The 24,642-nt window shown below is 38.1% G+C and overlaps 1 protein-coding gene across 8 annotated transcripts in view; it reads right to left on the reverse strand.

Annotated features, from left to right (window-relative positions):
* TTLL7 (tubulin tyrosine ligase like 7) overlaps nucleotides 1-24,642 on the reverse strand; it is a 61,612-nt gene that overhangs the window by 21,604 nt on the left and 15,366 nt on the right. For 5 of the 8 annotated variants that reach the window (XR_003534192.1, XM_027683091.1, XM_027683098.1 and 2 more), the window contains 12 exons: nucleotides 20,941-21,116; nucleotides 20,654-20,785; nucleotides 19,619-19,740; nucleotides 18,872-18,939; nucleotides 14,851-15,009; nucleotides 13,120-13,336; nucleotides 10,484-10,648; nucleotides 9,565-9,723; nucleotides 4,457-4,551; nucleotides 3,680-3,827; nucleotides 3,524-3,597; nucleotides 489-624 (listed from right to left, as the gene is read on the reverse strand). Coding sequence is in view for 7 of the 8 variants with exons in the window: in XM_027683091.1 (XP_027538892.1) it covers nucleotides 489-624; nucleotides 3,524-3,597; nucleotides 3,680-3,827; nucleotides 4,457-4,551; nucleotides 9,565-9,723; nucleotides 10,484-10,648; nucleotides 13,120-13,336; nucleotides 14,851-15,009; nucleotides 18,872-18,939; nucleotides 19,619-19,740; nucleotides 20,654-20,785; nucleotides 20,941-20,965 (1,500 nt within the window). In the remaining variant the exon portion in view is untranslated. The remainder of the gene's footprint in view (nucleotides 1-488; nucleotides 625-3,523; nucleotides 3,598-3,679; nucleotides 3,828-4,456; nucleotides 4,552-9,564; nucleotides 9,724-10,483; nucleotides 10,649-13,119; nucleotides 13,337-14,850; nucleotides 15,010-18,871; nucleotides 18,940-19,618; nucleotides 19,741-20,653; nucleotides 20,786-20,940; nucleotides 21,117-24,642) is intronic. The other 3 variants (XM_027683095.1, XM_027683094.1, XM_027683096.1) reach the window with 1 other exon arrangement.

Genomic DNA, 24,642 nt, shown 5'->3' on the forward strand with positions numbered 1-24,642 from the left:
CATTTATTTCTCAGATTTCAAATTAAATCACATTAACTGGTTATTAATATAGTCATTTTCCTACTGTCTCTGACTAAATAAGTAAGCAAACAGGCCGAGGTTTTGGAGCTGGTTTTAGGGTATCTCTTGTTCCAGTCCATATGGGTGGATGAATAGGCTGGGAACGTTACTGGAGGAAGAAGGAGGCAATTACCAGCTCAAAAGCAGTTTCTGCCAACCTCTGGTTTGGCCAGGGGTAAGGCTGAGGATCAGGGATATGGTAAAGTAGCTTAAAGCCATCTAGCCTGTCTCCACCCTGGGTCCACTGCAGGTCATCCAGATTCAAGGATCTGGCCCACAAGCTGCACAAAGAATAATAATAAAATCATGGAAACATTATCAAATGCTATTTATTAGCCATCACACATGATTATCGTGAAACTAAACCACAAGGTCATGAATTCAAAGAGAAGTAACTTCTAAAGCCAACACTTCATGTCCTTCAGTACCTTCATTCTTTTTAAAGGATGATTCATTTCCCGCTGCAGCGAAGCTGCTCTTCCAGCAAGAAAGGTCTGGAAAGCAGTGGCTAACAAAGTGTCATACTTTTCAAGCAAGGTCTTATCATCAGGAGGGTAAATTCGCCTAACACGGGGAAAAAAGGAGAGGAGTTTAAGAGAGAAGCTGAGCTATTTATCAGGCTAAGAACAAAAGTAATGTCACTGATACAGTCTCTTCTATAGTGCATGTGTGTCCCATCTATAATAATTATATAATATCACACCATAACACACAGACTCGGAACATTGCTCTCTAAATCTAATTTTAACTCGGTCAACACATTCGTGTTTAAACCAGCAAAAAGAAAACCATGCAGGTCATTCCAGAGGTACAGCAAAACCCAGTTTTGCAGTGCTCAGAAGTTTCAGTGGGTGTGAATGATGCATGCAGGTGTGAATGATTCATTAAATATTAACAAAATATCACATGTAAAATTTAGAGCCACAAAATAATTTGTATTAGCAATAAAAGGACACAAACCAGAGAAAATCTGAACAATTGCTTTGATTTCATGGGCAAGATGTAAATTAAAGATTGAACATGTACTGAACTTGAATGCTAAATCCTTCAAGCCTCCAAAAAAATAACAGGAAGAAATAGGCACCATAAGAAAGAAAAAGAATTCTGGTACACGGATATATAGAGTGACTCTGATTTTCCATTAGAGCAGCAATGCCATTATTCTCTAAAATCACAGGTAAGAAGATTATGGCAGTATGAGAAGCAGGATTTGGTGATTTATTCATGTTCATCAAGCAAGAATGGGCTTTGAAGAACACCACTCCAATCCATCTGTCACGGATGCCTGAAACACAGCCAGAAATTATGAAGATGGAAAACTTAATTTCTAATGAATTGTAAGGAGTAATCCATAAATTAATTTTGCCTGCAGTGTGCAAAGCACAGACACGGTTTATATAGTGCCAGTATTATGTGACTTTTATGTGTTTGTGAGTCCTTTTTGAACTTTTTACAAAGTTCTTTCTCCTTCTTCCTTTTCAGACTTTTCCTCCTTGGAAAGTTATCTACCATGAGGATTTTGTTGCAATGAAAATAGGATGGTTATAATCTCATTAGACTCAGGGCACTTCTAGAGCAAAAGGAAGATGGTTCCAGTTTATGAAACACCTGAAGGAGCTCTCATTTAGGCTCAGCCAACATGGTTTAATGGTGTGGATTCTACTGCAGAAAAAGTGTCATAGAACAGCACTTTAAAGGAAGGATAATACTTTTAATATAGGTAGAAATAGACTGCAGCTGAAAGCCATTTCAAAGTCATATATGTCCTTTCCAATTCCTCTGGAATTCCCAAAACCTGGAAAGCCCGGCTCCTACTCCTCTGGAGCCAGTGGTGCTTGCAGACAGACATCAACTGAGCCAATGCTGAGCTGACTCCACAGACTGAATCCAAACCTGCTGAGGCTGACTGAGGTTTCCCTGGATTTCTGTTCACAGTGCAATATTAATCCAGGCAGCAATACCAGCACCCAGAATTTCCATGATTCTATGTCTGTGCCTGACAGAAGTTAGTCCTGCTTTGCCAAGGAATCTCACATGGAGAAAACACTGCATAACACTCAGAGAAAATTCCTCTGCATCTCTAGCCAGGATTACTGGATTACTGTCCTTCTCAGGATCTACTGATTCCTCAGCCTTTTCTCTAGCCCATGGTAATCAGAACACACAAAGCTGTTCTGCCCTTTTACAAGAGCACATTCCTCATGCAGTGACACTTCACTTTTTCCTGAGAAAAAAATATTGTTGTGTTCTTATTGAATGACATTAACCCAAAAGCTAAATAAGGAGAACATGTGGCTCAGTTTCAGTCAAGAACTGAATAAACAACCTAAAACGTGATCATTTAATACGGGAGATTTTAAAGTTAGCAAAAAAGAAGAATGTGTTAAAGCACCACGGTGTTTCTCTAAATGACATGAAAATAACCACTTCATCACTTCATTTTACATTTAGGGGTTTTTTTACATACTAGTTCAGCTCCATCAAGAAAGGATGTAATTAAAACTGGGAAAGTTACAAAGACAGACTTTTTGAAAGCAAAATGTTAAGTCATCAAAAATGAAAATTTCACACAAACATCTATCTGTTTAAATGAGAACTTTACTGGGAATTACAGAACATCTGCTCAAAAAAAGCAGTGATGAAGAACAGCAATAAAGGCATTCTGACTAATTCAGAATAAAATATGTAAACTCAGAGCTCCCACGTTCTGGATGAATATTATGAAGAGTGGGCAAATATTCCCGTCATCTCTTACATACTCTGCTCCCTTTCAACAAATATTCAGAGGCCTTGCTTTCACTTCTCATTGAAGCACAAATCAGGAAATAATAATAAAAACATCATTAAACAAAATTTTTGTTTTCTGGCCAATGCCTATTGTAACTGACAAGATAAAGCTCTTGTTGAACATATTTTACCAAGGAATCTGAAGGTACTTATGTTTAAACCTACTAAGATCCAAAATCAAAGTGCAAAAATACAAATATAGTATTTCAAATGTCATTCTATTAAAAATGGTGGATGCACCAATAAATTTTCTGAATTTTTGGCAAGCCTCTGAGATACAAATCAGATTTGATTTCTTTACAGGGGAATAATCATCCCCCTATATTGCCCTCCCTCATCCCCAGAAAGATAAGAATGATCACGTGTGGTTACAGGACAGGTCCATAAAACAGTCATGCTCCTTGGTACACTGAGTGTGAATAATCACATCTTTCAAACAAATGTCTTGCCCAAATACTAGGGTGACTGATGTCATAGAAATTCCTAAGTGCATATAAAAAATTAGAATCAAGGAAAGAGCTACCTGGATAAAAACCTACCTGATGTAGATGTATATATTTTCTATAAATGCCTACACATTTTTAGCAGAAAATTGTCATCTATCACAAATACTTATTTCCATTATTCCTGATGAATGCATTGAACACTTCCTACTAATACAGTCAAAAATATGCACCTGTAGTTCCCCATGTGTCTATTTTCATGCTCCTCTTTGGAAATCTGTTTACGTACTTGTGCAAGTCTTTCCTTCTACAAATCAAGAAAATAAGACAATTAAAACAAGGAGACCATAAACCACGGGCAGGAACTAGCACTTTTTTCCCCTTCCTACCAGTTCCTCTTTCCTCCTCTCCAGCGTGTGCCGCTGCTTCTCCCAGTCCGAGGAGCCTGGCAGCAGTTTTCTCATGGAGCCCTGACCATACAGCCTTTTCTGAGCCTCAGCCTTCTGCTGAGCTAAATTCCTCCTTTTATCACTTGTCCTGAAACACAGATGATATTAAGAAATGTCAACCCAATGCAGCTAAGACGCACTTTCATATCAAGTATATCATCTGTATTTTTCAATCAGTCATGTGTGGTTTATTATATAAAATTAGAATTGAAACACTCACTAAGTTGGGAGTTTATTTAGTATTAACTTTCATGGCTACAATATTCTTAAAGGATACTGTATAAACTCTCTGCTATACTTTAATGTACAAACATGGTTGCTTCTATTTTCCTGAAGTGTAGCTTTTTTCCAACATATCCCAGCTACAGACTTTTCCTGTAGAGGGTATGGCTTTTGACTGTATGTGACAGTATCACCATGCCCATGACTGCACACATATCCCAACTTTGAGACCCCTTTGAAAAATAATTTTTTTAAAAAGTACAAAAATTACTATTACTATTCTTTTTTTTGCAAGCACATATGCAAGAAGAAAAATTAAATTTGGGCTATTTCTATAGCAAAACTGACAGCAAGGGAAACATTTACATTTTGAAAATATGAAGGTGAAAAAAAGGTCTTCATTTTCTCTCTGTCCAATTCAAGTTTAAAAAAAAAAAAAATTAAAAAAAATCAAAGCAAACAAGGATCCAGACTGAAGAAAAGAGGACAAGTTACCGTATGTTGAGAAGTTGTAATGCATTCAGCAGAACACCTTTTTTTACATCATAGTCTATTTTTTGATCCGTTCCAAAGCTTGGGGCACGATTAATCTGAAAAAAATAAGATACAGACTAGTCAGGAATGTTCAGGTTCATGGGGAACACACCTGTTGTAACAGGCTTTGGAGAAATGACTCTTTCAAATATAGCAGATTTACAGAACACATGTGGAGAAGCTCTTTGCCATTTGTATTTTTTAACAAATAAGATTATTGAGTATGACAGCTACTGGGAACCAGGAGCTGTACCTTTCAGTCACCAAGTTATCCAGCCACTTACAGTGGACACCATTCAAGTACTGGCACTGTGAATCCAGTCTGATCCACTTGCACTTGCTGCAACCAGAACATTTACCCCACAAAGTGCTGTTAAACACATTATAACACATGATATGATGGGCTGTGCTGTGGTGCTCCAGCACAGGAAGAGTTAAACTCTTTCCTAGTTCCCAGTCTGAAGGCAACTTTAAATACTACTCTAAAAAGTAACGACTATACAAGAACAAAAAGAGCCTCTAATTCAAGGTCTGCTCAAGCATATTTAAATAACTTTTCAGATACACTTGACAGCAACACCTAGAGATCTATGTTATTAAATCAGTACATAGTGTGAAAACAAAAAATAATTAAATGTCTCAGTAACAAAAAGTTTATAAGCTAAGTACAAGAAAAGAGATTAAAAATGTTACCGTAAGTATAGAGAAACAAGGAAATGCAACTGGGAATCAACAAGACTAAATCACACTCTTAACAGCCACCCTACAACCCTACCAAGCTATGGACTCTGCAGAACTTCCATTTTCAGAAAGCTTTGAGAATGAGTAATGATTTAGTCTAGGAATCCTTTCCAGGATGGCATAAAAATGAACATTTGAGCAAGGGGTGCTAGTGAGAGGCAGGAATCTCACCTTGCTCATGAATGAGCAGTGCTGGTTCCAGGAGGGACAGACACAAAGGGCTTCAGCAGTGAGTGCTAACACCTTGTGCCCCGTGCAAATCAGAACTGGGACAGTTTTGTATGTCCAAAGCAGAGGGAAAAAGCAGTTAATTAATATGTTGTTTTAACAATTTAACTCCATCTTAGAGCCTGTGCAGCTGTGGGACAGAACTGTGCTGCTGGTGAGCCACCCCCTGCCCTGTTCTGGGTCCCAGCTGCCCCCTCACTTGTGCTCAGAGCCAACAGGGGCCTTTCAGCTTTGGAATCAGCTTGTTGGCTGGTTTTGCAGACAGGCTGGCAAACTGAGCAGTGAGAACTGATGTTGAAACAAAAAACATGAAAATTTGGCAGAAATAGTGAAAAGATTTATACATATTTTTTTGAAGACTTTCATCCAAATATTTAATTTTTTAACCTCTTTAGACTGACCTGTTCCTCTCCTATCACATCACATAGGCTGATTTTTTCTACACTGCGACAGTACAAACATTAATTTGCATCCCTTTTTCTTTTCAAGTGCCAATGAAATGTGATGAGATACATTGGAAATGTATTTCCACATGGCTGTAGTCTGAGTAGTACAAGGAATGCAAATACCATCACTCTCTATATTCAGCTGTTTGATATCTGCATATAATTTTACTCATGTAAGGAGCTAAATATTCACTGGAATAAAGTGTCTTTTTTTATCAATTGTGGTCATGGATGAGAAGCTTGAGAAGTCTTATGCAAAAACTGTATGTTAAGGCAATTGATTTTCCCTTAAAATATCCTTCAAAAGAAAGTAATATCCCTTATTTGTCATGTGCTTATCCCTTATTTCCAGACAAGAAATATGATTGCTGACTAATCTGTAAGACAGTAGTACAGTAACCTTGATAACATACTAGTGATATGCCACAAGAGGTATCCTAATAACTGGTTACCAAACCATGTGCCTCTGTCAGCTGAGAGACTCTTCTTTAGAGTTCAGTGACCCATGGACTGGGACATACTCAATTAGGTTGTGTTAATGCAACATCAGTAATTTTATCAGGAAGGCACATCTCGAAGGTTGTTGACAAAACCAGGATTGTATGAGGGACTGCAAAAGTACAAGCAAATGATGATAGTGAAGGCCTTGAAAATCCAGAGGCTCAGATCCACACAGAGCACAGTGGCCAAACTGCATTCACTGCAGGAATGCAGCCTTGGACACTGGATAACACGGGGGCTGGGGATAACAAAGAGAGCACAAGAAGTGATTCCAGGAAATGTAAAAGACTTGTGGTAAAACTTAAACACAATGTGGAATTGCTGGCCAGTGAATGAACAGCCAGCAAGTGGACATTGGCAGCAAAGGAATAAAAATAACCCTGAAGTGAAGCTAAGAGCAAAGAGGAAGAAAACTTCACCATCACAACAGTATGTTCGTCCTGGTGAAGAACATAAGACACTGAAAACTTCCTATAACCACCTCCCCCTCTCTTTTTGGAGAATCAGACCTCTCCTGCCCCGTGTTGGCCTTTGGACCTCCAGGGACACAGGCAGGGAAAGTGGAACATGAGAGAATGGAGTCAGTGCTGGAAAGCTTGTGGATGTGAACTTCAACTACTTCATTAAGAGGAATTAGCAATAATTGGTTGGTCTAAGATGTTCATATTCATGGGCTGTTAACAAAGTTTTGAACAGATTTTGCTAGTTCAGTTACACTTGTGAATGTGTGCATAAGGTTTCTGTTGACCACATAAATCACAAGGGAAGGTGGGTACCCTGCACTTAAGGCAGTTACTAAAATATATGGGATCTTTTTCTCCAGTGATCACAACTGGATATAATGAGGTTGAACAAAGTTGGAGTCCATCCAAGAACCTCAAGTGTATGATTTCCCCTCTTACATAAAATAAGCAAGCTAGGAAATTTTGGTCAAAAAGAGTAAAACTGGATTTTATGGGAACTGAAGGGAGGTCTGGATCTAGGTAGTTGTTGCTACTCAGAAAGGATGGAGGCTGCTGAGACTGCACAAATGCTTGCCAGAAACATTTGGTGCCACAAGATGGCAATCCTGCATTTCCCAGAGCCCTCACTCCCGTAGAAGGTTCCGGAAGTTCAGTAGAATCAAGGAGCAGGAGAGCTACAACCATCAAGGCAATATAAACACAAGTCAACTCAGGAAAGCAGAGTCACTATAATATGTTGCACAATTTATTTCTTGTAATAGTTTATTAAGCTATCTTTATAACAGAAAAGCTACATGAGGCATGGAAACGTGAAACTAGATTTATCATCCTAATCCCATTTTGGCAATTTTCCCATAACGCTGGGAACATTCAGGGCCTTGTGATTAGTACTTGTTACCACTGTTAGAAAGAATGATTCACTTCCCTAAGGGGGTTTTGGCCAGACTGGAATGGTGGAAAGAGATTAAGAGTGGAAATCTGGTGAAGAAGCCAGAACTGTTTTAGAAAAAAAAATTATCTATATATGTGCACATATATACACGTGGAATATATATATTATGTATAGTGCATTTATATACATTGAATATTTGATCTTTACTACACTACATGTAGCATACATACAGTGTTTTGTGAGTGCTGCAAAAAACATGAACAAGCACAGTAAAAAATAGTAGACAAATATACAAACCAAGTAAAGTTTCAAAGTTTGAAATTTCTGTTAGTTTAGTTAAATGTCTGGCAAAGTACTTAGACTTTTGTATGAACAAAAAAAATAGTAACCAGGCATACAACTCCAAGCCCTGAAGTATTCTCCAGCAACTCCAAGTACCAGAGCAGCATTTACTCCTTTAGGAGTTCTCTCTCTCATAAACCAGAAGTCTGGGATAGTATCGTTCTCCTCGGAGACCCATTATCATACATGGTGAATCAAGCCCCCAGAATCCCCACACCTCATGCAAACACGAGAGGACACAGAGGCGTGTCCTTCAGGATGGATTTACTGCACAGGCTGACTCACCATCTCACAGAAGAGCTCTACCAGCTTTTGCTCCAAGGCTGGATGCAAAGTTACATGGACCAGCTTTAAACTGCACTTTAGTAACTACACCCAGTTATATGCAAGCTACAGCAATCTATAGATGGTAATCTGAAGTGCAGCACTAAATCAAAGGGCCAGCAGGCTCCACTGGACAAAAACAGAAGATGTCAATGCAGTACAGACTAAGTTCATGTCATGTGCTGCTTCTGGCGAGAACATCAAAGCCAACAAATATGTCTATGTCTGCATGGCAACAGTGGAGCAATTTTACTTTTCTAATTAAAATTATGATGAGCCCCTGAGAGAAATAAGAATGACAAAATAATTGTTGGCAGTATTAATGGCCTAAAAATGAGGTTATAATTTGGTGAATTACTTGTGTACGTTTTGCTCATCAGTAGCCAAACCATATTCATGATTTACTGTCAATAGACAGATTTTTAATCCATTTTGCTGTCTTCCTCCAGCACCATAGCCTCCCAACCAGTTAACAGAATGATATGAGAAATCTGTCATTAATGGTGCAATTAAAGAGACACAACAAACAAACTTCAAACATTCCTGTTTGAAAATGAGCACCACTTGAGCTTAACTGTACCACTAACTAACATATCAGGGGAGAAATGTTTCTTCCAGTCCATTTATGCCAATTGCTTGCAGTATTCATGTATACTGAATTAGTTTCCTCTCTTTATGGGGGTGTTTTTAAAAAGCATAGGAGAGAAAAAGCACACATATCCCCAAAAGGGAGCAAATTAAGGGTGTACATTCACAAAAGTTGCCAGAGCTGTATTCCACAGCCATGCTTCTGAAGGAAATCCATGTAGCACCCAGTGCCATAATCAGTGTCCTCCAGCTACAGTAACAACTACATTAACATCACAATTCCCATTACAACTTCCAAAAACATCTGAAATGCAACAGCTGTCCAGGAAAACAATTACTTTTACTTGAGTATCCAAAAATCACTGCAAGGTAGTGTTTCCATACGGGTGCTGCAGAAAAAGCACCATTGATGTACTCAACAACAGCACCTCCTGCAATGCACCCATTTCCTTTGCCAGTTTTCTTACCCAGATATGGATTCAGCTGGGGCTTAGTTACCTTTACTCATAAAAATTTCCTTTACAGCTGTATGAAGAGGTTTACCTCTAGGAGCCATGGTTTCAGCTTTCTGTCCAGCAGAATATCAAATCCCAGGACCTCAAAGCAGACGCTGTCGCTGCCCGGTGCCTGCCCGGGCCTGCACATGCGGTACGCGTGGAGAACATGGGGCTCTGCAACAATCAGAGTCTTCACCACCAGCTCCTGCAGGGACACACCAGCATATACTGAATTACTGCGTTTCATACTGTACTATGTTACATTTCATTTACATATCTACTAAAAAAAATTAAAATACCAAACAAATAGTCCATAATAAATAAACTATTTACATAGAGGAAAAAATATAATTTTATATAGTTCTAGACTATATTGTTATAGTTTGTGTGGTACATATGAACTTGGAGAAAAATAATAAGTTAAATAATAAAAGCATATTGGGAGCATAGTACAGTATGGCCAATCTTCACCCATTTCATTTTGCAATATAGTTTTCAGCAAGTATTCTCAGAATCATACATACAGCTCTAAGCTCTAACAGTCTTAGGACTATTCCTCACCTAAAGACACCTGTAATGCAACCACTTCAGTGGTGCTGGTCAAAGTCCACAGATACATACAGTACTGACTACAATATTGTAAATATTCACACATAAAATTCACTTTATACTCCAGAAAAGTCTCCAAGAATTTAAACAGGATGGTTCCTTTGTATCATATTACTTATGTGAACAACTGTTTTAAAGGACTTCTGATCCTCAGAAAAACGTTAACATTAAATTTGTAATCTGACTGAAGTTAGTCTTTTAAAAAACATAATAATCATTTATAGTATGTCCTTTGTGGCATGCATTGCTGAGAATTTGGATTAATAAAGTTTCAGAAATCATTCTGTATTGCAGTAAAACAGAAGCAACTAATTTTCTAAGAACACACAAAATAAATAAGCATTAGTTTGTCTTACTGAAATATCACTCCAGAATTTGGAGACATCAAGATTATTTGTTTCTAGAAACTCAGTAAACCATTTTATGGAGCGTTTGCTTCCTTTGTCTTCTGTTTCATCCCGTTCAAAGTGTTCATTATGTTTATTGACAGAGTAGTTAGTCAGATGCATATACAATTGACTCTAAAAAAGGGAAAAAGGATATTTAAAAAAAACTTAAATACAACTCCAGAATAGTCAATTCAAAATAATGAAAATTTTAAAAGTACATTAAATCAATAATGACACAGCCCAACAGTTCATATTTGTAAATACACTATATGCAGATTTAGTGTTTCCAGTTCTTGGAGATTTATACTGAATGCTGAATGTTCTAACCTTCCTCCAGCAAAACCTGGGCTCATATTTAAGCCAGCTGCAGTCCACTGATCTACCACTCAACATCTGGTTACATAATATAATATATCTGCCATTTTTACAGGTCTGTATGTAAACAACTAGGTAAAAATGTGAAAAGCAATCATGATAACTTACAGAATGATTACATTCCACAAGAAGCAAACAATAAAGATGGTATTTTGTAGTGCTACTTTAAAAGTGCTAAAAAACACTCTGGCATCTGTTTCATAGACAATCCCACATTTCAGTTTTCACTGTGGCTTATTTATGAGAAATGTTCTCATTATAGTGATACTTTAAAATATCTTTTACATATAAACTCATCTGCCACGTTGATATCTGCCAGAATTGCTCATTTTTAACTGGCTGGTAGCCATACATCAGAGGGAGGTAAATTTCAAGACATACACAACATAAATGAGTGAGTACTACAGTTACTTTAAGGAGCAAAATGTCACCAGCATTAGATTCATGTTATCAGTTGAATTTAAAAAAACCATTCCCTTTGCAAGGCCAATTTATAAATCATGGTCTGTAGATTTACATTATCTCCCAGTGCAGATATTAATTTAGCTTTCCACTTACACTGCCATGAGGACTGTCCTCATCACAGTTCTGTCATGTTTGATTACAAACAGGAGAGCAGTTGATATTCTAAGTTGACCATAAGCTTTCTGTTCCATTTGCTCTTTGATAGCTAACACAAGCCTTCTGTTGTCATTTATCTCACTATACAGCCTTATGTTTAAAAAGAACTTCATGAAATTTACCAAACAACTCAATTTAACTGCACACTAGTTAAAAACATATTGTAGTAGCACTAGAATTAATGAATTTCTCCTGTGGCTTCCAATTACTCCTTTGAGAATCATTCTGAAATCTGTTGGTTTTCAGTCACCATAACTGTAATCTTTTCATGAAATTCAAATTATTTCAGACACAAGTAATTATTTCTCAGACTACAAAAAAAATGAAAGTGTTTTGTTAAACACGTGAACTAATAGTCTGAAGTTATGTGGAACAATGTCACTATGGAACAATGTCATCCAGAGAACAATGTCATGAGGGACAAGCCAGGTTATTTCATACAATAGACAAACCAGAGCATGAGCAGTGGTGAGAACACAGAAACAACTGCCTGTTCCACTTATCCTCTCAGAGCATATTTCAGTGCTGCTAATGCCGAGATTAGTAGCAAAACAAAAATATTAAAAGCAAGCTATTCCAAATATAGTACTGGAACTCTTCCAAATACAGCATTTGTACTGGGCTACAAATTATACCTGCATTTTTCAAAGATGCACCAAGACACGGTCACAATTTTAAGTTGCAAGTAGGGAGAAAGGCTCTACATGTGTTGTCTGCTACATAATTACACTGAAGTAGCTCTAAAAGTATATGTTATGGAAAAAGAAATATACAATGGAGTACAGAGTGAGGTATAAGAAATCAAATCTACCAGTGCTTCAAATCCACTTCTTTCTTACACATCTGCATTTCAGTCTGTGCCAGAAGAGAAGGGTTACACCCCTCAACAGGGCAAGCTGCTATGCAGTGAACAAGGGGATGAAAGTGTCCAAAATCTTCAGCATGTTGCTCCCCATTTCTTGGTTTTCCCTCAGTTTATAGGCAGCCCTGCTGATCACCCTAAAGCTGCCAGGTCTGTCCTGTCAGTGGGCACTGACCAAGAGCAGCAGATCCCTCAGTTCAGGGGCTGCAGTGCCCCCCTCCCACACTGCTCCCTCCTGCTGCTGCTGCTGCCCTCTGTTCTGAAACCTTGCAGGACCCTCAGCATGAGCTCTGAACTTCAGGGACATTAAACAACAATCCAGCAGGAGACAAACCTTATTACCACCTCCCACCCCAGCCCAGACTGAGTCTCACATGAACATAAAAGCAAAGTGACTGTTGTTGGAGTGAGTTGATTTACTTTATTTTTTCTGGGTTGAATGTCAATAATTGATATCTTTTGCTTTCTTGTAGAAAACATTTAAATATGTTCGTATGTAGCATACACACATGCAGTCATATAAAATGTTTACATATAAGCAATATGGCTATGCTTGTGATTTTGAAAAGCATGAGTTAAGAACTTTCATTTTAATTTTTTCTCTTCAATGACAATGCAGAAGTTCATCCAGATGAGCATCAAATTAAATCTCACACCCCAATTTATTTTATTTTACCTTCTCCAAATGCTATACAGGTAGAAGTTTATATGCATAAGCAATAAATTGGAATGAACTCCAACTTACCAAATTTGAGTCACTGGGGGGGTGATACTTTTCTGTGCCCATTCTCACCAGTCCATCATGATATAAAAATACTTTTAATGGATCACAGGAGGTTACAAGAATATACACACGTAAATCAAACTTGTAGCCTTCCATAAGAAACGGTTTGTCAAGATATTCCTGAACAATTAAGTGATCCTGAGCTTGTAACTTTTCTCCATTTCTTATTAAGGAGATCCTGGTAAAAACAAAAGTTATTTTAAAAATGTGGAACTTGAACATTACTCTATGAAATACATTTTCATGGTCACTCAGCCAGGCTAAAGTCCACCTAAAGAAAGAGACTTACATATCTAGTTTTTAGGGTAGGGAAAAAGTTCCATTCCCTTACATGGCTTTTGGTTTCCTGTCCTTTATGGTTCTTCACTGGATGAAAACAGGCAATGAGCCATTTCAAAATAACTTTCTGCTTGCTTTGATTCAACAATTTGTAGTAATGGGTTTGCTCTGCACTCAGAAATTGTTTGGCAGAACGACCAGTCTCCAGCTTCTGTGATTATTCCCCCTGCAGCTCTAAAAATAGACTTCCAGTCTTTGTCACAACTTCTGCACGAGGTACAGGCTGCAAAGAACTTTCAGTGCTAACCTGACATACTGATGATGTTTGCAAAGCAGGACACTGATCTGCATGACTAAGAATGGCATAGAGTAAGTTTGGTATTTCTGTATTTCCAATTTCCCCACATCAGAATGAAAAAAGGTTTACATACGAATTATGAACTCCCAGTTTCTAACTACATAGACTTTTAAATAACTGTAAAAGCCAATATTTTCAGTATACAGTTATTAACCTCAAACTCCCAGAACTTTGCTACCTTAATCTTATTCTGTGTTTAATCTTATTTCAGAGTTTTGGTGCTGAATACTCCTATCATACTGAAGTACCTTCCAGGCATTTCTCTGAACTATGCTGGTACCTTTCCCTTCAGCTTATCTTTGTCCTTATCAAGAGGACTGAAAAATGAGGAAATCGTGAATTTCAGGGGCCTTACTTTTCTAGTAATTCTGATATATTTTGAATAACTAAGAGCTTTACTATATTGTACAGTCCAAATTGATATTAAAAGCAGTAAAAGCTACAACTGAAATATGTAGAAACAAGAACTAAGAATACAATTGCAATATTTATCTCATTGGATTTTCACTCTGCAGCCCTGTTACAGACAAAAGTGTTTCAATTCCACTGCAGGTCGTGGTCTCTTCAGGGGTGTCCCTCCTCCAGCATGGGTGTCACCTCCTCCCAGGAGTGCCCCTCCAGCCACACCCCCAAGAGCATTTCCTCTTCTCTCCTATACCCTGCAGCTGCTGCTCTCAAACACGTTTCTGCTCCTCTGCCTGGCTGTGATTTGGGAATGCAATGGGGTGTCTAGGCTGGTCTCAGAGCTGGGAAACATCCTGACATCCTCCCACACCACACCCCCGCAGCTCCAGCCACCAGAGCCCTCCCCTTTATGCCCAGGATGGTCTCACCCCGTAAGTCTAAAAGCAGCAGATAAATTCATAATAAAAGTATCATAAACTTAAGAATTATTTGAGCTTATTTGAGGCTTGTGAAGCCTTCACCCTATACATGGACCTTCATACAACTTGAAATACAATATTCTTACTAATACACAGTTTCTGTTAATGCTGTTATTAGCACTGGATTTCATGTTTGATGGGTGAGAAGACTGAAGTTAAATCACAACTTACCCATGTCCCATTGCACCATTAGCTGGTTTGACTATGAAAGTTTTCTGTCTACGTTTCTTCTTCAGTTCTTTTACATAGTTCTGAAACTGTGTGTATTCTGCAGGGAAGATCCATGTCCGAGGAATAAAACTGTACTCCTGAGGCTGACTCTTGATCATTCTGTAAAAACAAAGTTTGAGTTAAAATCTTCTGACTACTTTGATGTTTCAATCCTCAGGATTAAAAAGCATTTATGACAATGTGACAAGGGAACTTTTTCAACAAAATTCTGTAACATGAAATCAAACTTCTGCATTTCTTTAAGCATAGTTTGAGCTCTGTAACATATTCATATGCATGTTGATATGTTATATTCAAACACAGACTATCTTGTGCATTTTTGCTTATTATCAAATGTGCTTATTATGTTACTGGCATCCATCTCGTTCTTGGCATCCATCTCACTCCTGTTACAATTTTTGGCCAGTTACTCAGATGATTTCCTGCTATTCCTATTCTTAGAAATATTTTAGAAATATGGATTTTGGGGGGGGGGGGGGGGGCAGAGAGATATTTGGCAAGTATTTTAATTTTCACACTGTTATGTGTTTGGGGAGGTATGAGGATCAACACGCACAAAGAAGAGGATAAGGGATATTTGCAGTTTCTTCATGGGTGCAAAAAATATTAATAACAGGCATCAAGATAAGTGTAAAAGAGGCAATATCATTTCGATTTTTCATTTCTACTATGAGCCTACATAATAATCCTGCTGCAGTATGAGATACTTTTTCTTTAAGTGGCTTAAATACTAATGGAAAAAACAGAGCTGTCACCACATCTGTAAGGCAGGACTGTAGCCAAGCCCTACTGGTATAATAGATGTGCTGTCACCAAACTGTGCAGCCAACTCCCCACAAATACTCTGCAGAATCTACAATAGCTGTAGTAGTCCTGCCTGAGGTTCAGTGCTTTCGCAGCTTCATCATAACTATTATTTTTAGAAATCTGATTTAATGAAAACCACTAAATATTCAGGAAAACTTTTTTTAAAAAAAGGAGATATTATAATTCCTGATTCATGCATATTGTTAAACTACTCTCCATCTGCTCTATATTTACAAGTGTTATTACTTTGCCAACTGAGTAGCTTATCTAGGCAGAAATTATCTTATTTTTAGGCAAAAATCCCTCTCCAGATTATTTATCATATGCATCCTGTTACATGTTAGAGACTTGCCATTTAACTTACTCAAGGGTTTCGATGCACACACTCCCTACTCAAGGAATACAGCTTCAAAGTATTCCAGATATATTCATAGTATTTTGTGACTCAAGTACATCAGTCCTATATGCCTTCTCCTTCTGATGCATAACTGGGTAGATTACAAACACTTAATAATATGAAGTGGAATACTTCAGCATTGTTTACAAGTTCTGGGGCTCACTAAAACTTTCAACAAAAGAATTCAGCTCTGTTCTTTCCTCACTTGGCCCTATTCAGAAAGAGCTTAGGAACATAATCAAGTAGCTTGTGGAATCAAGGCCTATTCCATTACAATAGCCCTATTTTTCAGCACATCTGCTGTCCACTGCTGTGGGTAACCACTTTTTCACTGTGCTGCTCTATTCTTTAGCCTTCACAGTCCTTACCAGGAGGTCTGAGAATTAAACACCAAATTATTGTTCTTCTGAGTGCTATTTTAGCTCACAGATGTGGTCAGACTGTGCTCTTGATCTCAGAGCACTTTCTGTTCAGCAGAGTCTAAGGTATTGAACAAAACATAGTTTACTAAAGACATGACTTGTCAGTCCAAAAATGCAAGTTCCACTGCCCAGGTTTCAAAATCCTCTGGCTTTTCAAGTATGAAAGGAGGTTAGTAGGTAGGGATGGATGAGAATGATTCTTGGCCCATGATCAGTTCATGAACCTTTTCAATATAAAGAACAGAGGAGCTGCAAAAAACCACCATTTCACAGATGGATCCATTCATCCTGTGCACCTTCTCCCCCATTTACTGTATTCATTCTCTAAGCACACTCATCCTTCACACGAGGAGCTCTCATCTAAGAGTGCATTCAAAAATGGTCTCTTAAGATCTAGTTGGCCCTACAATGGCACTTCTATTATTATTATTTTTTCTTTTTTGTGTTCTGATTATCACCCTTGAAAATGTTGCTCATGCCTGCTTTTGTTCTCCATTACATTCCTCTTTCTACCTGTCCCATTACTCCACGTTCACTTACTGTGCTGGGTTGTCTTCATTCACATTACACATGCTACATATCACACTGCCCCCTTCCACTCTGCTGCATGTGAAAACCACGGTGTCCTGTGATCCAGACCCTGGATATTAGCTGCAAAAGGAATTCCTGAAGTGCCTTTCCTCCTGAATAGTATTTGCCTATAGTCAGGTAGATTTGCTCTTTCACTCCATTCCCAACAACTTGCATAAAACGGAAGGGTGAGATCAGTATAACATCAAATGTAGAAGTAAAAGAAAAAAAGACTCTACTCCCCACCAGTTCTCAAGAAAGGTTCATGAACTGTCAATGATAGTAATCAGTAGAGTCAGTAATGGGAATAGAAAAGATGGCATGCAGCAGAAAAGCAAGAGAATAGAATTAGTGTTTCTGCCCAATCCTGTTTAAATAAATTTTAAGACAGAACGACAGCTGTAGGGAAAAAAATCCTGCACTCTACAGGAAAGAGCCTGCTCAACCATGTATCCCAACTGACTCATGATTTCACAAGCAGTCTCAAGGCATATAATTTTGATTTTTATAAAGTTTGAATACTAAGCATTGAGTTGTGAGGCCAGTAGTGAGATTAAAACCCTCCTACCTGTACAGATACTAAGTGAAGTCACAACACAGATCTTTGACCCAGAGTTATCAGAGGAATTATTCCTGTCCTATCTGTATGTGCAATCTCAGCACTGAGTAACTTTAAACTGTGTTTCAAACTCAGAATTCAGTAGCTTGAGAGAGGTGTAATCAGACTGTATTTGAAAGAATGTGTACACGACAACAAGAGCCTTTTGTCCATTTGACTAATTCTTTAAATCATAGAACTACAGCAATATGTGGGGATACCACTGTGTCCAAAGCTGCCCAACTGCCAGTGAAAAGTGCTTGTGAAGTGCTACTGAGCCACATGGAGAACATGCAGACACCCCAGCAATGCACAGAATATTCACATGCATTCCACATGCTATGTGTTCTAGTTACAGAACAGAAAAGGGAAGAGAAAGAAACAGAAAGAGGAGATAGCACATTAATTACATTAATAAGAAAACAAATTCTGTTCTGGTAACAGTAAATGCAGTGTAAGTAATGTTGGGAGCCAGAAGATTAATTCTATTAATAATTGCTCTTCAAACTAATTTAGATTAGAATAACCAAAATATTGACACATATTTATCCCCAAAATTTTCCTTATTTCCAGGCTGTCAAATCATTATTTAGTATTGTTTTCTTACAGGTCTTGCTCACAGATTCCCAGTGAGGATAATTCCTCAGAAGCCAGTTATTCCACTATAGTGAGAACGTGTAATTAGACAAATGAGCCTCACTGACTTACTTTTTATATAAACAACAAGATGCTTCACCTTGGGTCATCTGGTCCAACCTCCCTGCTCAAGCAGGGCTATCCTAGAGCACATTGCACAGGATTCCAGATTCACTATCCCTCCACATACTAGTTATTTTTCTGTTCTACCACTATAGGATATATACCTGGGTGTATTATGGATTAAGTTTATTGTACAATGATTCAAGGCTCACCTACATTCTTCAATGTGTAGACAGAGAACTGAACCCACATCATTTTCCATTGAAGTCAATTGGAGAGATACAGTAGCCCACTCCAATACTACAGATCCAGGACCAAAGCAAAAGTTATTAAAGAACTTTGGAAATTATTCTTGGTCCTCTCACAGTTTCTTAGTAAAAATGAACAAACTTTACAAGCAAGAGTTCCATATTGTATTGCATTAAATACTATAGCTGGAAAACTTCTTAATATTAAAAGAAATATTACTTAGTCATGTTTCTTGCCAGAAAATCCTTTCTGCATATCTCTCCCATTCCTGGAAAATGGTTGATTCTCTGAGGAAGTAGAAAAAAAAGAAAGCTGGTTGATACTTTCTACTTTTTCTGGTATACCTAATACAATCATTTAAAATGTTCAACTGCATGCTCAGACAAAAATAATTAGTATTAAATCTAAATTATTTAAGATAATATCTTACATTATACTACATATTCTTAGCAATAGTAAAGATGCTGTAAGTTGTATTCTCCTCCATCAACATAAGTGCCTATTGATTTCATTTCATACATGAGACTATCATACCCTTATTCACCAAGCTATCTAGGAACAAAGAATGCTATAATTTTCTTTACCAATTAATGGTAAAGAAAACAAATTATTTATTCACAGAAACTGTGGAGAGAGCTCTGGCTTGTGAGATACATGACATTTTGCATCTTCTTTCAAACCCTGATATTCACAACACCCCCAACTGGCAGAAAAAACATGAAAGAACAGCCCCAAATACTTAAACACCAGATTCCAAGTGGTATGAACAAATAACTCTGGAAAAGAGAATAGGATTTTAAGACATGCAGTAGTACAGCCCTACTGAGCCTGGTTGGTTGTGTTTTGTGGGGGTTTCTTTGCCCTCCATACCAGTGGAACGGAGCACTGACACATTCCTGAATATTTCAGAGTGAAGCAGTTTACTGAAACATGTCACAGATCTGAACTCCCACCAATCTCCTGTACCTGATAGTTCCTGAGCTCAGCAATCTTCTCCTGCTGCACAGCACAGTCACTCCAGATCAGATTGGCTGTTTCATCTTCATCAGGTGTTTTCTTGAATCCCATTTCTTTTATTACTATACGTACTGTGGAGAAATCACACACATAGGGACTATTTTGAAACTGTAAAATAGATTGATTTTCAAAATTTAAAAAAACAATAAAGATTTTAAGCACTTCCAATATATGACCCTTTGTCTGAGAACAATGTCAGCATGCAAGCTATTTATCTTGCAATATCAGCCTGTTGCAAACCTGCCATTCAAATGTTACAGCCCCTTGCAGTGAGGCAGGAGCCAGAGCACAACCACTGTGGGAACTGAAAAAAGCTTCAGTGTATTCCCCAGTCATCTGGCAAAAGTCCACTCCTACAGCAGTTAGACTTAATCACGGTTCTGACATAAGTTAATTTTAAAACAGTGATGCCTGTAAGTGTCAGTGCAGATAGGGACAGAAATGCCTCCTCAGTCCAGCTGCAGTGGTTTCAAAAGCAAACGCATGCATTATTTTAATTTAAAAAAAAAAAGAAAAAGAAAAAAAAGAAAAAAGACTGATTATGTGCCATACATAACTCTGATGCTAGGAAACAAGATTTTAGCACCAAGCATGAAAATACAAAACATTAGCAGATTTTACTGAAAAGCCTCTGTGTTATAATTAGAGTATTTAAATTTACACTGTTCGTGTTTCCAGGCTTTAAGGAGACTTCCAAACACATATATAACACATATATAGAGGGCTCTTCCCCAGCCATCTTGATTACTTAAGTTTTTACCTTTCAAGGCCCTTCCCTGAGTAACAAATGGGGATTAATAGATGCACAGTGCTCAAAGCTATGAATTCAGTGTTACAAGAAAACCCCAGGTTTCTTACAAAATAAACTCCTTTGGAAATGTCTCACTGTCAGCTTGATGCAAAGTCTGTTAATTCACTCCATTACTTACTAATTTGCTCACATCAATGGCTATTAGGATTAAAACAAAATATGTAGCTTCCTACCAATTTCATATTTTGTGCCAGCGATATTTGCAGTGATGACTCCATTGTTCTTCTTCTTTCTGACTTTTCTTTTAGTTGTGCCTTGATAGGGTAGTTCTGAACTCAGAGTCAGAGGATCAGTTCCACGGTTATCTTTGAAAAATAATGTTGCAACTATCAACATTTTTATATCTCAAATAACATACACAAATGAACTAAAAATAAAAAAAATGTACTTCATCACACTTTAGAGGTACAACTATACTGAATAATTATTAGGCTGTATTAAAAATCCAAGACTGTCATACCTCCCTCATTAGAAAAGGACGGCATTATAACCTAGGATAGTGCAGGAGTAGAGTCCAAATTCTGCTCCAAGTTCTCAGAAAATGGTGAAACTGTCAAAGTCAAATTACTTAAAACTCCAGTCATGCCATTTCAGTCTCTGGCTGTAGCAAAAATTAGTTCTGGAATGGACAGATATCTGTGTGAAAAAAATGTAAGAGAGACTTTGTTATAGAGAAATCCTGAAAAAATAAACAGCAGAAAACTAAATATGGAAACACTTTTAATAACAAGTATAAAGAATTGCTTATTTTGAAAGATTGATCAAGTTATTGTACATACAAAACTTTGTTCATTACAATTCAATTGTTTTCTTTCTGGGAAAAATCATTTGCACATTAATTTTCAAAATGAAATTATATTATCTCATCTTCTGATTTTCATTTGGGTATGGGAGATTTTGGACATGCAAATAGGTAACACTGAATTCAATCAATACTGCCAATTTCTGTCTCCACAAAGCTCAATGAATGGGTTGAAATATTAGGAAAAAAACTCAGGAATAAACCACTTGTAAACACACTGCTACATGACTTGGGCCAAGTCTGCAAGGAAACAAACACTGTCTTTGGCAGGCTGCCTCAAAAAAATCTACGAGTGTTCAAAACATATACAATATGTCACTGATTTTTACATGCTTTCATTTCTTTTCTGCATTTATATGTGTAGCCTGAGTTCCTTATGTTAGCTTTAGATTAGTTTATATCTCTGCTTTTAGTGATCACAAAACTTATTTAAAAGAGATTTATATAGAGCACAAGGAATTTCTTCTGCTATAAATAGCAGAAAATTACAGGAAAGTCAAATTCAGCCATGACTTATGATTGGTCACAAGATTGGATAAGATGTGCATTAACAAAATTACCAAAACATTACTTATAAATCTTCATTTTTAATTTGTGCCTGTCTGTGTGTGTATACATATGACAGAGAGAGAAGAGATGCAAGTATGTTCTGGACAAGTCACACACTTGGTAAAAAAACATAAACCCAGATATTTTGAGCTGTAAGATCTTACCTCCTTTCAAGACAGACATTTACCCTTGGCAGCCCATTAACACAGAAGGATAAAAAGAACAGATTACAGTTCTATTATGACTGCCACAAATGTACCAGGAGCCAAAATCTGCTTTGTAACAAGATGACCAAATATCCCTCATGTCCACTCAGTGGACCAAGTGCATTTATCCACCAAGTAAGACCAGGGGATGTTTTATACACAGATACGATGTCAGACGGCACAGCAGTAACACCAGCCAGTTTGAAGTTTTAATGTTTTGGATGACATTATCCAAGAAGGTGGCCTGAAAGTCCTCCAGCCTGCTGGCATACTAAAATTAGACACAGAGATGGGAAAGCAAAGCATTCATCCTCCTTAAAACCACTGTGAAGGAAGAGCGGTGCTGGGCACAGTGACTCACTGGATATTGCATGTTATCTGTCTCTCCAGCTAAGAATACCAGCAGAGTACAGACACGTTTAGTTCCTGGGGATAATACTGAAGTACGTCTGTCAGCCAAGGAAGGACTCCCATGCATGTACTCAAATGCCTGCCAGTTGTTTCTTTGCTGTACTGACTACACACTTTAAACAAATTTGGAAGAATGCTAAGAGGACTGACATTTCACTGTGAGAAACACCAGCCCTTTGCTAATGCAGCATGATTAACAAGCTGTGATATGCTAATAAAAAGCAAGCACCTCATAGAGTCAAAGAAAACTATCTGCCTAAGGTTACTGTAACACACTGTATTCTGAAGGCTCTCAACTGCACCACATTGTTGAATTACTGCTTTTCTTTATATAGAAACTATTCTATTCTTTTAAGAAGAATATTCTCTAGCATATAAATAGAATGTACCAACACTCAGGGTCGGTGGCTTTCAACCAGTCAACTTTTTAGCACACACATGAGCTGAAAGTAAAGATTGATGGTCACCTTTAGAGCATTCTATGGACAATTCGTAGTTCAGTCATATGGAAAGCAAAGCAATGGGACTGTACTCTGTATTAAACCTTACTCCAGGATTTTCACTTTTCACAAGCACTGTCCCATACTAACACAGTTAAACTGTATTCTGCCTTAAACTTTCATATAATAATTCAAAATTGTTTTACAACTGCTTCACTTCTCTTCAGTAGTCCATCTCCAAACAACCATTTAACCGAATACCAAAACACCAGCAGTTTTCAAAAATATTTACATAGGATACAGTCCTTTCCTTTGTTCCTTTCCAAAGGGCAAATACAGGTCCAATGAAATGGGACAGTTTCAGCTTTTCTTCCCACCATGTGAAGTGACAGATGAGAGACACTGCAGCCCATGTGGGGGATCCATCACCCAAAGCACTGCCTGTGAATCCTACACTAAGCCATGGGAGCAGCAGACTTGTCCCTGTTTAGACCTCCATGCTTTCTGTGTCCCCAGCAGCACAGTCGGGAGAAGCTCCAATTCTGCAGCAAGAAAACCTAATACCAGCCTTCTGAGGAAGCTGCAATCTTTCCAGGTAAGCTGCAACTGTTCCTCAAACTACCCTTCACATGAGCAGTTCTCTAACTGGAAGAGAGTAAGACAGCTCTGAGGGCAGTAGCTGAAGAGCTGCTGCTGAGGGGAGAGAGCTGGAAGGAAAGGGGCCCACTGACAGAGCACTGGGATGCAACATTGCAGGGCACAGGCCCTGGCAGCCACAAGCTACTACATATCTTTCTCACTCTCTTTTTGAATTCTATACAGCAGAAATCACTCCAGAGTTACTTTGTCCTCTGACCCAGGTCCTCCCCAGGCACCTTTCCTTGGGTAACACCTCTTGTCCAGCCCTACTCCCAGGTCAGAGCACAGCTGAAGGAAAAGGCTTGGAGCACACACTCTGTGGGGAGCCTCTGCCACCTGATGGAATTGGCAGTTACAGGCAAAGCTCAGAGCAGGACTCACCTGCACCAGGCACAGTAAGAGCAGCATTGTCAGGTTATGATTACATGGAATTCTGAGTCAGTTCTTACACCTGTGACAAGTTTTTACTTATAAAATCAGCACAGCCCATAACCCGTGTTCAGCTCCAGCAATGTAGAGGCATATCTCACTAGTAGTCTACCTGAAAGACTTGTTTCTAAGAGATTGCTTTTACTAATATAGAAGAAAGTGTTCTATTTTCAAACTGGGACTTAAGGAGCAAGTCAGCTGTCAAAATCTCTGAATTCACACTCCGAGAGAAAAGGATTGCAGTTCCTGCTGCATATACCATTTCTCTGCTGAAATCCTGATACACATAAACTGGTGAAGGTTTGTTGCTCAACCACACAGATTCAAGGGTAGCTGAACAAAAATGGTTAATCTATAAATGGAGAAAGATTTGTGAAGAAGAAATGAATGCATCTTCCTCAGGTTAGCACATTCTTATATAAACAACCACTTTGACTAAAAGCGCTCTACAGGGAAAAAAAAGATGAGATGTTATCTTTACAGCTGCCTGGCAAAGGTGTGAGAGTGCCAGGAGGAGATACATTGCACACAATCCTGCCCTAGAAAGCGACAGAAGAAAAAAAAAGAGAAAAGAAAAAAGGATCTTTTTTCCTGCAGGGACAGGAGAAGCAGGATACTCTTGTTGGGGAGGGAAATGTTGCACACAGACAGAGACCAAAGCAGATGCCTGAGTCCATCTAAGGGAA

Source organism: Neopelma chrysocephalum, unplaced genomic scaffold, assembly GCF_003984885.1.
Source record: "Neopelma chrysocephalum unplaced genomic scaffold, ASM398488v2 Primary Assembly neopelma1_64, whole genome shotgun sequence".
Lineage (NCBI taxonomy): Eukaryota > Metazoa > Chordata > Aves > Passeriformes > Pipridae > Neopelma > Neopelma chrysocephalum.